The 13,434-nt window shown below is 52.0% G+C and overlaps 1 protein-coding gene across 1 annotated transcript in view; it reads right to left on the bottom strand.

The window, feature by feature from the left end:
- CDH23 (cadherin related 23) overlaps positions 1–13,434 on the bottom strand; it is a 382,149-nt gene that overhangs the window by 278,582 nt on the left and 90,133 nt on the right. The window contains exons 4-6 of the mRNA XM_084751804.1: positions 11,101–11,243; positions 10,425–10,472; positions 10,205–10,297 (exon numbers count right to left, since the gene is read on the bottom strand). Coding sequence (XP_084607930.1) covers positions 10,205–10,297; positions 10,425–10,472; positions 11,101–11,243 — 284 coding nt within the window. The remainder of the gene's footprint in view (positions 1–10,204; positions 10,298–10,424; positions 10,473–11,100; positions 11,244–13,434) is intronic.

Consider the following 13,434-nt stretch of genomic DNA (forward strand, 5'->3'; position numbering starts at 1 on the left):
CATGCATACGCCAGCGCCTGCACCCTGTACCTACATGTAGCCCCAGACCTCAACTCCGGCATCTAGGGGCACCACCACCTCGCCTTGGCTGAGGACACGTGGCATGCCTCTGGGCCAGGAATGGGCTTCAGGACACAGGTTCTCTATGCTGCTTCCCCGAGGCTCTCCTTTGACTAGCTCGGGCCCTCAGAGCTTTGTCCCTGACCAAATGGCCTGGAACAAGACTTTGACACTCTGTGGAAATACTGAGCCACCTACAGAATGGGTAGATGGACTGTCACCCTGAGGGACAGGAGTCTATAAAACAACAGGGCATATTCCAGTTACTTCTGCTTGGCCCTGGCCACTTTTCTCCCAGCCATGTCTTTTTGTGTGTGTGTGCCATTTCTCTCTGATAAAATTTTATGTTTATTCATTATTTATGTATATGTTCTATCCATGTGAATATGTGCCTTATACGTACAGGTGCCTGAAGAGGCCAAAAGAGGGTGTCAGATCCCCAGGAACTGGAGTTATGGGCAGCTGTGAGCTGCCTGATGTGGGTGCTGAGACTCAAACTCAAAGTATTCCGAACCACTGACCACCCCCCAAAAAACTTTAATATTTTTAAAATGTATTATTTAAGGGGATTGGGTACACGTTTGTCCTGATGTGTGTGTGTGGGGGGGGTATCAGATGACAACTTTTCCCCCATTTTAAAAATTTTTATTTTTAAAATAATTTATTGAGATTATATCCTGATAGATGACAACTTTTAGAAGCTGGTTCTTTCCTGCCACCTTTATAGGGATTCTGGGCATCAAACTCAGGTTTCAGACCAGACTTGCTCTACACCTGTCTCTACCCACTGTGCCACCCCACCAGCTCCTTTTGTGACATTTTCATGTGTATATGCATGTTTAGAGTATGTGTGGTACCTGTGGGGGTGGGGAGTACGCCTGTGTGTGTGTGTGTGCATGCGGAAGCCCAAGGCTGATGCTGGAAGCCTTCCTCACCTCGGCACCCCTCCCCCGTCTCTTCTCCACCTCATTGGTTGAAGCAGGGCCTCTTGAAGCCGGAGCTCACAAATTGTCTAACTCCCTTAGTCAGGTTGCTCTGGGGACTCCTGTCTCTGTCCCCTGAGGTTGGAATCACGTGGGCCGCCACATGCTCCCAGCACTTAGATGGGTTCTAAGTATTTAAACTCTGGCCTTCACACTCACACGACCCACCCACGTCTTCCACTGCAAATTGTCCGCATTTTCCATCTCCTACTGGGCTGCCGACTTCTGCCCACTGACCTCTGATGTCCACTGGCCAGTTAAAGGCAGTGGAGCCCACCTGGGGTGCTCTCTCATTGCCAGGAAATGTCCTGAGTTCTCCTGGACCTTTCACAATCACTTGCAGTCAAGGGCCACCCTTGCACCTCCACTGAACACTTCCAACTCCATGCTCAGCAGTGTTGTAGGTGAAGACATCGAGGCTCAGGGCAGCTACCCAGTTCAGAGCAACAACTTGTGTGTGTGTGAGACTTTATCGCAGGGCACCCCAGCAGCAACCCAGGCTCTGTGTCACAGCCAGACACAGGCTCTCCTGATGCAGAAAGACTTAAGCTGCTCCTGGTTGTGGCCTCCTGGAACCCAGGATTTTTTTTTTTTAAAGCCAGTCCCATCCAGGTCTTCCACGGCAGGAGAAGGCAAGGCAAGATTCCCCATGTGAGAGCGGAGGAGACAATTAAAGAGATAGGGAGCCACAAGACAACAGCTGGACACCAGGCATGGGCATCAGGCTTAAGTCAGCCTTTCCTTCCATATCAAGGGGCATTATTGAATGAGTAAGAGGCAACAGAAGGCTCCCTGGCATAGAACTGAACATGCTTGGAGCCCAGGAGCTGGCTCTACACAGCCCCTGCTTCATTTTCACAGCTTGGCGCTTGCATTCACTACCAGAACCTTCTACGAGACCAAAGATTCCCAGCTAGAATTGACAAAGAAACTGAAGCCACTAAGAACATTATCGTCTTTAATACCAAACAGCCATTTTAATGATATCTGTCTCCCTTCATCTTGTGGTGTCCTCTTTCCTCGTGTGGGGGGTGCAGGAAGGGTGCTTACGAGCCTGGTCATATCCCATACACATGGGCGAGAAGCTGTTACGTGGGTCTTGGAGGATCGGGGTCCTTGGCTTCACTTCTCTGGACAGAAGAGAGTGATGACTCTCTGAGTGTGTCTGAGTCTAGCTCCCCGGGCTCAGCTTTGGGGCCCACTGCTGTCCTTCTTGGTAGGTAAGAATTAGGAGGATGTGGCTGAGGACAGGGTGGAGGCAAGCCCATGGGGGAGGCGGTCATCTACTTCTCACATACACTGCTACCTGACAGCTGGAATAGCATCAGCGTCTAGGTACCGACTAGCCCATAAGCCCAAGGGGCATCGCCAAGGGCTGGGGCTACCCAGCTGCAGGAGGACACTGGTGGGGCTGGGCCTTATTGCACAGAGCTGGCTCTGGGCTCTGGGTGAACTCACCACTGGACCTCTGTTGACCTGTGTATAAGGTATGAGGATGCAGTCTACTCCTCCCAGCTTTACATGGGCACTGGGGATTCAAATTCAGGACCTCAGGTTTGCACGGCAAGTGCTTTGCTCACTGAGCCTTCTGTCGCCCAAGGAGACAGAAGTATTTAAATACAAGGGAGTATTTAAAATTTCCCCCCACCCCCGTGTGTGTGTGTGTGTGTGTGTGTGTGTGTGTCTGTGTCTGTGTCTGTGTATCTCTCTGTCTCCCTCTCTCTGTCTGTCTCTCTTTGCCTGTCTCTCCCCCCCTCCTCCCTCCCACCCCCCCTCCCCCCCACAACACACACACCCTTGAGACAGGTGTAAGGGTCATCTCTGCTGCCAGCCCAGTGCCTGTTGTCTTGGTTGCTGCCATCTGTGGCCTGTATTTCTGGTGAGAGAGAGGGAGTCTCAGGGTTCTTTCACTGTACTGTCAGAGGGTGGAGACCGAAGCCAAGAGAGAGAGAGAGAGGGTGAGTGAAACCCGTGAGGCATAGGGATATCACAGGCTGCCGTCTTGGGGAGCTGGCTGCCCCACTGAGGCCAGCCGAGTCCCAGGCCAAGATGATTTATCACACTCTCTCTCCCAGATCAATAGGCCACTGGTTACAGATGCAGAGGGGGGGCCGCAGGCGCTGTGGCCCCGACATATAAATTAATACGGTCTGTCAAGGGGCTCCCTTCCCTGGCGTTGGGGGAGACGACACTATCGTGAGTAAAGCTGACACCTTGGAGGGGATGGCAGCACATGCCAGGGGGAGCCCCACCCCCACCTCTCCTGCAACCTGAGGATGCAGTTCATAAATCATTCACTGCTAACTCGCACACTGAAGGCATGGAGGGCAGCTGGGGTACCAAGAAGTTAGCCTCCTTGGGTTCTCATGTGCTCGGGGATCATATAGTCATCACCTCACGACTGCCTACTTGCTTCAGCACGGAGAGGCTGAGATCCAGGGGCTGGCAGGCCCCAGAGGCCACCAGCTTTGGATACAAGTACTTTGATACTGCAGGAGGAAGTAAGAGGTGGGGGTATGAATGGGTCCCCTGTTCCATGTCAGTGTCATGCATGCCTGCTGCTCCTCACATCAATATGAGCATCAAATAGTAACCTTGGGAAGACACTCTTCTTCAATCTTCCTGAGTGCCACCAGCCAGGAAGGTGACGCAGCTCTGCCCCTTGTGATGTCCATCTGTGGCAAGACACTCATGGGTCACTATGCTGATGCCAGGGCCTAGGGTGGTGCTCAAGTGACCAAGCCTCATCCTTGCGCTAGTGGTGGAGACAAATATACAGATGGTAACGGTCACCGCCACAGCCACGTGGCAGATACACGTTCATTCTGGTCCTCATGCTGAGCACTTGGCATGCACACCCTGGGTCATTTCCTTGGGTTGCTTTGAGAGTGTATGTAAAGTGTTTCCCCTCTATAGGTGGAAGAGAAACAAACGAACAAAGTGACATGACCAAGTCTGACTCCTCCTCAATGTCCCTCCTAGCTAAGGCCAGTACTGAGCCTGACTGTTCTCGGCTTCACTTCTAGAGTGGGAACACCAAGAGTGACCATCCTGGCAGGGAGCATCATGTTCCCAGCGTGATGGTTTAACTGAGAATGGTCCCTAAAGGCTCATATATTTGAATGCTTGGTTCCCAGTTGGTGGGAACTGTTGGAAAAAGATTAGGAGGCGTGGCCTTGTTGGAGGAGGCTTGTCACCGGACACAGGTTTTGAGGTTCCAAAAGCCTTATGCCCATTTCTGGTTAGCCCTCTCTGCCTCCTACTTGTGGGTCCAGATGTGGTCTCTCAGCTACTCCTCCAGCACCGTGCCTGCCTGCCTGCCTGCCCGCTGCCAGGCTCCCTGCTGTGATGACCATGGACTCATCGCACTGCCTTACTTACTTTTCTGTCAGCATTTCATGGAGGCTGACAGTGTCAGAAGGTGAAGCCATGATCTTCACATGTTACCTTGGTCATGGAGTCTCATCACAGTAATAAACAAACAAACAACAAACAATGAAGACAAGTTTCATTGGCCAATGGCCACCCTTCTGTCCCATCTATGTACAAGGTCTGAGCAGTGAGTAATGATCCTTTGTCCTTATTAAGGGACAGAAAGAAACAGGTGCCCGGTAGGACCGTAGGCCAGCTCTCTGGCAAGGGCCTTCCTTGAACTCCCAGGCCTCTTGTACCTCCTCCTAGCCTCTCCATGTCACAAGCAGTCGCCTGAAAGCCACAGCGGGCAAAGATCTCTATGGGATCCAAGTATCACAGAGGCCTGAGCAGGCTGAGGGAGCCCACTTTCAGCCTGGCTTTGTCTCCATTTGCCTCTTTGAAATAGCTTGGGGGCTTGCATGGGTCCTATACTCCTGGCCCCCAGCTACCATCTTACCTCAGCAGACCCTCCAATCTTGGTTAGAATTCACCTTCTTTGGGAAAGTCCAGTATATAAAAAAGATATCAGAAGATTCCAGAAAACTCATGTGGGTCCCCTAATAATGGGAGTGGGACCTGTCTCTGACTCTGCTCCCTAACTTTGGACCCCTTTCCCCTAGCTGGGCTACCATGCCTAGCTTTAGTGGGAAAGGATGTGCTTAGTCCTGCTGTGACTTGAGGTGCTGTGGTAGGTTGGGACCCCTTAGGGCCCCCCTTCTCCAAGAAGAAGAGCAGAGAGTGGGGAGGGGCATGAGGGTAGGACTGGGAGAAGCCTGCTGCAAAGTGATTAAGTTTAAATTTTAAATTAAAAATTTTTTAAAAAAATATTTACATTAAAAAAGGATTCCAGAAAACACATGATACTAGCCACTTACTCTAATGAACTCCTATGCATCCTAATAGGGTCTAGGACATACTCCCCATGTGCTTCCACTTAGGCCACACACGGAGCTGTCTTGACATTTAGTAAGTTGAGATGCAGTTAGACACCACTCACTTGGTTTCTTCCTTTATAAAACACTCTTCCCTGAGGATGGAGAGCTCAGACCACTGAGGCTAAGAACTTCTCCTACCGGCATTAGCCTAGGTCTAGCAAACATCATCATTTATCTTCGAGAGAAGATAACAGAGGTCCAAGCTGGGCCTGGCTGTTCAGGCCTGTAAGCCCAGTTTATTCTGGAGCCTGAGGCAGGAAGATTTTGGTGAAGGACAGCCTGGGTCACATAGTGAGACTGTTTCAAAAATAAAAGTAAAAGGAGGCTGGATATATGGCTCAATGTTAGAGCACTTGCCTAATGTGCAAAGCTCTTTTTTAATCAGACAGACAGACAGACAGACAAGACATGGGGTGAGGGGCATGCAGGGCTAAGAATGAATATGAACAGAGAAAGCCACTCATCTAAAGCAGCATAAATGACAAGTGAGGGAATCCACTCCCTCCCCTGCATGCCCAAGTCATCTAAGCATCCTGTCCCCTCAGTAGCTGTTCAACAATTGTTTGCTGTATTCACTCATTCATACACACACACACACACACACACACACACACACACACACACACACACACTCAGCGGATCAGGCTGTGCAGACCCCACCTGGGCTTTGAAGGCTCAATTGAGTTGGACTTTGAGGAGTTAGAAGGGTCTGTGAGAATAGAGAATGACAGACCATAGACCGTAGGTACTGACCTAGCTCTCTGGCTGATGCGAGTGAGGTGGAAGGTGTGTTGTGACCAGATGGATAAAAGCTGGAGCTGCCCAGCTGAGGAGGCTGCACTTGTGTGAACATCAAGGACACAGTGCCCCTGAGACTCCAGGGGACTCTTGATTGCTTGTCCCAGAAGCCACTAACCCTTCCCGATTTCCAACTTCACACCTACCCTCCTGCCCAAATACCCCAGCACCAGGGTCACCTCCCTCGGGACCCAGCAGGACTCAGGACTGGCCTCCAGAGAGCAGCAGGCTGTGCTGCGCTGAAGGTCAGCAAGGCAAGCCAGGCCCCCTCGCCGAGGTAGTAGAGCAGTACTGCTGGGCACAGACACAGGCAAACACGTCTGAGCAAATTGGCAGGCCATAAAAGTCTATTACAGCAAATCAAACAGCAGTCAGCGTGACAGCCATTAGGCTGAAATGAATACACGGGGGCTTAATGAGGTCTGTCGAGGCTGGCTTGGTGAATTAAGTTGCCAATTCTAGCCGGATTTCCCTTTTCTTTACAGACTTGAAAGCATCCGAGCTCCCTCGTTAGAGCTTCGACAAGTGAATTGCAGGGCCTTTCGCCCTGATAAAATGGATAATTACACAGAGAGCCGCTTAGCGAGGGGAGGAGAGTGGGCAGGAAGGAAGAGAGCACAAACAAACGCAAACACACACCTGTCTGCTTTCTCCTGGAGGAGAGGCTGGACCCTTAGGGGTATGAGGCACAGGGCTGGGCAGTCTAGGGCATTGGGCTTTGGCTTAAGTGCCTCCCACCTCACTATGCCTGACCTTAGGGACTGAGGTTCCATTGAGCATCATGGATGGATGAAGGTTTTCATCCTAGACAGCTGCTCTTGGCCCCTTTCAGAAACCCTCACGGTCACTCATGAAGTTCTACAGACCTGGCTGGGCTATTGTCACCAGCCCGCAGATTTCTATCCTCCCTAGGATGGTGGCACAGGCCTATAGTGTATTTGAGGCCAACCTAGGTGACTTCACAAGGCCCTATGCAAAAGAAAAATTTTAAAGGCTGGACGGAGCCCAGCGATGGGTCACTAACAGGCTTTCCTAAGCGTGCCTAGCCCTAGGACCCAAACACAAAGTCAGATCCCTAGGCCAGCTCTTCTTGATCTACTGAGTCAGGATCTCAGAAAAGATAACTCTGAGCAATCTCCCAGGAAATTCTGCTGAGGCATTGGGGAATCCCTTGTTGATTGCAGATCGCATTTCTAATACACAGTGCTAGATATTTGGGGGTGCATGGTCTTCCTGCTTCTACTTGCATGCCTCCACTCACGGGGAGCTCAGTATATCCTCAGCAAGGCAATGGTGTGACTGCGTGTCAGCATCATAGCCATGCTATTCTGAACACACAGACTAAAGTTATCAGGCGCCAGGGTTAGGGACACTGAGGTCAGAAAGGTAAGGGATTTGGTACAGTGGCTTAAATGCTCATAGGGGATGGATAGAAGCAGTCTAGGAATTTTTCCACAATCCCTAAAGCATAAGAAAGCCCTGGGAAGTAAAGAGCATGCCCTGCTAGGCTCCACCCTTAGATTGTTGATAGGATGTGTCCTGATCAGTCCCCTAGTTGGGCATCTGTATCCCTCTTCCACACACCAAGCCCGCAGTCAGGGCTACGCAGACCTAAGGTCTAACACGGGCAGTTTGCATGACAAGGACTAGAGGTTAGGTCCCTTGTCTTTACTGTCCTTCTTTCTACTGCTATCAAGCCTACTAGAAGCCACCTCCTCCAACAAGCCTGGGCAACGCCTAGTCACCCCAGCAGCTATGAGACACTCATTCCCAGCGGGGTCTGTGATATGTCTGACCCTCCCTCCACAACTACATCTCTCTGTTTCTACAGCCTCACCCTGCTCCCATTCCAAGGCTCCTGGCACTGAGTTTGCCTCTCCAGAAGGCCATAGTGTGTCCAGGGTACATTTAACGCAAGCAGAGAACTCTGGTCTCCATTCCAGGCCAAGGGCCAGCAGGTCCTGTACCTGTTCCCCAGCTGGGGCTTGAGCCAAGTAGCTCAGTTCCAGCTCAGGTGACCACACCAGGCCCAGGCTGGGCCATGCCAAGATGGCTGGGCCTCCGTCTAGCTGATACCACATGCCCTGGACACACTGAGAAGACCCAAAGCCAGCATCAAATATCAGGCCAGAGAGTGACCAAATAAATTGCCCAGGCCTTCCTCCAACACTGTGTGCCCTCTGCAGCAGCCTTCCTTAGCAGGTATCTATGTTATGTCACTGCGTCAGTCTTCTGTGACAAGGAAGACTAGACCCAGAGGGGTTAAAGACCATGCACGGGTAGAGGTGTGTCCTGGGGCTATTTGCCTTAAGCCCTTACATTCTTTGCTTCTGCAGGCTCTCAGGCCTCCTGAGAACGAGAGCCACGCAGAACCAAGCCAGGGCAGACACTGGACAATCCTTGCTAATTAAACAACAATGGAGGCCAAGAGACTTGGAGGACCCCAGGAGTTGGGGTTCCAGCAGGGGTGTACTCTGCAGACTGCATCTCTGCAGGAGAAGGGAGAAAAGAGCTGGCCTCCAGCCCAAGGGCTGGGGAGGAGGAGACAGGACTGCTTGTCCTCTTGCCACTGCTGCTGCCTGCCGTTCCCTCTCCAGGGAGGACAGAGGACAGCCAGGCATGCCAGGACAGCAGCTGAGCAATGGGCACAAGGCTCATTAACTCTGAGCCATGCCCTTGGCTTCCGAGTCTAGGCTGGGAGTGCAGACTGGCACGTAGAGCCCCCTTAATTGAATTAGGGGCACTTCCAAATGAGCGAGAGCCAGGAGCCAAGCTGCTGTCCCCAGGCATGGCAGGGGACTGTGTCTTCCCCTCCCACCCCACCCCACCCCACCCCACCCCACCCCAATGCTGATGACTGTGGACTCTCTGTCCTGCCTTCCTGTCCTAGGTAAGGAAGGGGTCCAGCCACCACCCGATAGTCCTAGCCTTACCCTCCAACCCTCCAATTGGTAAGAGTGTAGGACCCATGGCTCACCAATGAGTGACGAGAGCCAGGACCTCTGGGGTGTGAGACAAGATCCCTTCATCCTTCAGAGCATCTTTGCTGCCCCACGAGTTAGGGCCAAAGTAACTGCTCTGTGACTGTAGGCGAGTCCTTCTCCCACTTAAGCCTAGGGAATCCTTGCCTCTTCTTGTTCCCCACACAGTGACAGATGACACAAAGGAGTTAGGACTCAAGTGTCTGGTGCTAATCTACCCTTCCAGGAGATGTCCGTCATTTTCACCCCAGCCCTTACTGCTGTGCCCCAGCTTGATCCCCGAGGTTAGTATCGAGGGACACCCAGTTAGAGGCTCTTTATCAGTCCTAATCAGGGTCTTCTCATAGTGAACCGCCAGCCCTTCAGACTGCCATCCGCCACCATGGCGAGGGAGAGCAAGCGGCGAGAGCCCTGGTGCCATCGGGAGCCAGCTTATTAACGAACCGTTTGTAATGCAATAATTTGTACTTCTCAATTACCAGCGATGGCTTGATTTTACACGCATGCACTCATGCAAACATATTCAGAGTACACAGAACAGAACCTTGGGAGGCTGCAGGCCAGACCACACAGCTAGGGACCTGCAAGTTCCTCAGTACTGGCAGGGACCAGATTCTGGTCAACAATCAGACCTCAAAACAAACAGGTCTGCGGTAAGGCCTGTCTCTATGCCCTGTCTAAAGCCCCATAGCAGGCTGCAGCTGAAAGGGAAGAAGGCGTAAGACTTGTCTCCTGTTCCATCACCAATTCCAGGTGGGGTGAGCTCTACCAGGGTGGAGAAGGGAGGGTAGGCCTGCTCTCCACCTGAGGCTCCACCCACTGGCCCATGCATTCTTTCAACCACAGGATGGGTAGCTCTCATTGGCCCCAAGTGGAATCTGGGATAGAGTGTGAGCAAGGGTCAGGTGCATCTGCTTGTACTCAGAGATCACCATACATACCACCCAGCTAGACTGGAGAACAGATGAACAGCTGTGGTCCCAGTAACCATCACCCCACCCCTGCATCCCACACATGACCTCAAGGGTCCTACCTCAGGGATGCGCACGCTGTAGGGCTGGTTGTGGAACGTGGGGGCGTTGTCGTTCACATCTCCAACTTGGATGTTCACCTTCCGTGTGATCACCTGGAGAGAAACTGACAGGGCTCAACACTGCTGCTGACCTCTGGCCTCTTCCCACCCATGCAGCCCAGAGACCTGCTAAGTCCAGGAACAGCCATTCTAGGGCAATGGGGCCTCAAGGGACACTCACCCCTTGGTGGTCGCTGACGGAGAACTCCACTGTGAACTCAGACTTAGTCTAAATGAAGAGGGAACAGAGGAAGGGAACAAAGTTAGAGAGGCCCTAGGTCCTGGCCCTGGGTGTGGCTATAGGGGCTCCAGTGCTGCCCACGGGTGTCCCTAAAAACCTAGCACTGCCCCCTTAGCACTGTGGAAGCAAGTGCGGAATATGAATCCTTCCTGAAGACAAAGTCAAGACTCTTGGGTACCATTCTTGGCTGTGTGATGCTAAGCAAACTACTAGACACTTCTGTAGCCGTGTCCCGAGATATAAGAGAGAACAAGGCCCAGGGATGTGTTCAAACCCCTTCCTTCATTTGCTGAGGACTACCATGCTTGTTGCTCTGGAAAATGTCTGCAGGGGCATAATTAGACTATTCCACCCCCACAAGAGATGATTCCACAACATGGTCACTTTCTTCTTGCTTACCCAATGCTACTCCTGGCTCAGAGAACCCCCATCTGACCCACTCCGACCCCAGGTCCAACACAGCCCTGGAAGAGACTACCACTGAAACAAATGGTCCCAGCAGAAATGGGATGGGACCTTGGAAGAAGGTCCCCCAAAAGATGGTGAGCCACCCTCCACCATTATCTGCCCCTGCTCCTCAAGAAGAGGGCTGAGATTCAGGGGTCCCTTTCCATACCTCTCTGTCCAGAGGCTGCCGGAGCCACACCACACCAGTGTCAGGCTCCACGGCAAAGAAACGGGAGGCCTCCTCTCCAGACACACCAAACACCAAGGGGTCATTGTCCATGTCTCGGGCCAGCAACTGGGTCACAGAAGAACCTGGAGTGGTCAAACAAGAGGACAACACAGAGGTCAGGCTTCTTTCATCCCACCTTGCTCAGACAATGAGGCATCCTTCAGGGCACAGGCACCTCATACACTTGCAGGTTTTCCAGAGGCCAACAATCAAACCTCGTAAGCATCCTCCAGCTGCCACCCAGGCTTTCCACTTCTGCCTTGGACCACCTGTGAGCCAATCAATGCCAACTCTGGGACTTGTGCTCTCATTCCATTGGGTTGCTGGCTGGGCCGGGCCATCTTGGCACCCACAGGAATAGACGCCCGAGGACAAGGCTGTCAAAGGAACTAGCCAAGCTTATAGAACTGGAGAGGGTACCCCCAATGGGATGGAGATAGAGGGCCACAGGACCAGGCACGGCCTCGGTCCACTGGGTGTCTCAGCTACAGGTACCACACCCTTCCCTGCCCTTTTGTTCCTACTTCTGTTCGCCACCTTTTCTAATTAATAGTATTTTACAAAATGCTCTGGTCTTCATTTGTGCACAAAGACTAAGAAGACAAATCACACTGAGACTCGTCCTGACAGGGTCTGGCTCCTGTCCTCAAGAAGAGGACCAAAAGGTAGGTGTCCTACTGATAAGGATGCTCTGGACACAGGCCATTCCAGGCATCAGGATGGTGGCATGAAGTCTGGCTCAGAAGGCTTGGCACAGGATATCTTGTCCTGGGGCTCCCTAGTTCCCAAGTGGTTTTCAAAGAAGAGTAGCCTACTGCCCCATTTGCCCAGGATGAAGGGTCTTCTCACACAAGTGCTAAGTCCTCAAAGATCGAGGCTGGATGGGAGAGCTGTTTACCTTAGCCTCAGGAGGCCCTTAAGTCCCCAGGAGCTGGGTGTGCATCATGGAGGGCTATGAAGGAAGTATCTAGCATTGTCATCTCAGAGTCTTGGCTTGGGCCACTCCCTTCTTTTAAGGGCTCAGCTGAACCTGCAAACTGGGACAGACACCATCTGTTCCCCAAATACTGACTTATTCCTATTTAACCAACAGTCTCAAAGAACAAAATGAGGGAAGAAGAGCTGTAAGTCTGTGACTCGGGAGCTTCCGTCAGAGGCTGATAACGGGACAGCTCTAAGCTAACAGTGGCCGCCAGCACTCGTCAGCCCTGCGAAGAGGTGGCCAACAAGCTCCATGCTCCACTCTGTCTGCCTCGGAGCTTTTAAGCCATGTCATCACTTCCCACAGCCTCGTGGTTAGCACATGGCAGAGCTAGATTCCATGGCCAGCTTAAGAATTCAGTCGTTCCATGGTAAGCGAGAATTCTACAAATCTGTTCCCATCAGGCCCTAACCAGGATCCCAAAATGAGAAGATTTTTTTTGGGGGGGGGTCCATTCACTTGAGTTTCTCATTCAATCCCCACCCTCCCCCACAGCTCTGTCTGGCAGTCATTTTCTAGATGAGGACACTGAGGGGAAGAAACATAGCCTTTCCTATGTCACATGGCAGAGGCAGACATCACCTGTGGTGACAGAGGAGGTGACAGGGGCACTGTGAGAGCATGGAATAAGGTCAGAATAGCCCAGAACCCAACGTTCCCATCTTACAGAGAGAAACAGAAGCCAGATGCAGCAAGCAAACACCCAGTTGGACAGTGACTGTTTTAGGAAGCACGTGACCCCATCTCTGAATGCCTACATGCCAAACTTGATGTCTTTTTTGCCCAAGTCAGAGGGGTGGTGTGTGTGAAAGTCACAGGTAAGTCAATCTCACCTTCCCAAAGATCTTATTCCCAGATGACAAAGGTCAATTGAGAGTCAAATGGACCACATGGTGCATTCTAAAAGATGTACTCTAAAGCTCTGTGTGTGTGTGTGTGTGTGTGTGTGTGTGTGTGTGTGTGTGTGTGTGTCACCTCTCTGTTGTCAGATCTGGGAAACAAAGAGCTGCCTTCCAAGCCTTGGGCCAATTACCCATGGAGGACAAGCCCACTACCATCCCCCCTCTACAGTATAAAGATCTACAGCCTGCAACCCACAGACAGTAGGCCTCACCTGCCAGCCCTGTCTTGACCCATATGAAGGCCTCAGTCAGTCAGGATAAGTTCTGGCTGGCCAAAGGGATTGTGGGAAAGCCACATTAGCCCTGCAACCAAGGTCATGTGCCTGAACCTCATATCCCAAATGGCTTTCCCAAGCCTGACACTCGGGTCCTCCCAGGGAGGGGGACGCT

This window comes from Acomys minous (assembly GCF_964271855.1).
Source record: "Acomys minous genome assembly, chromosome: 13".
Lineage (NCBI taxonomy): Eukaryota > Metazoa > Chordata > Mammalia > Rodentia > Muridae > Acomys > Acomys minous.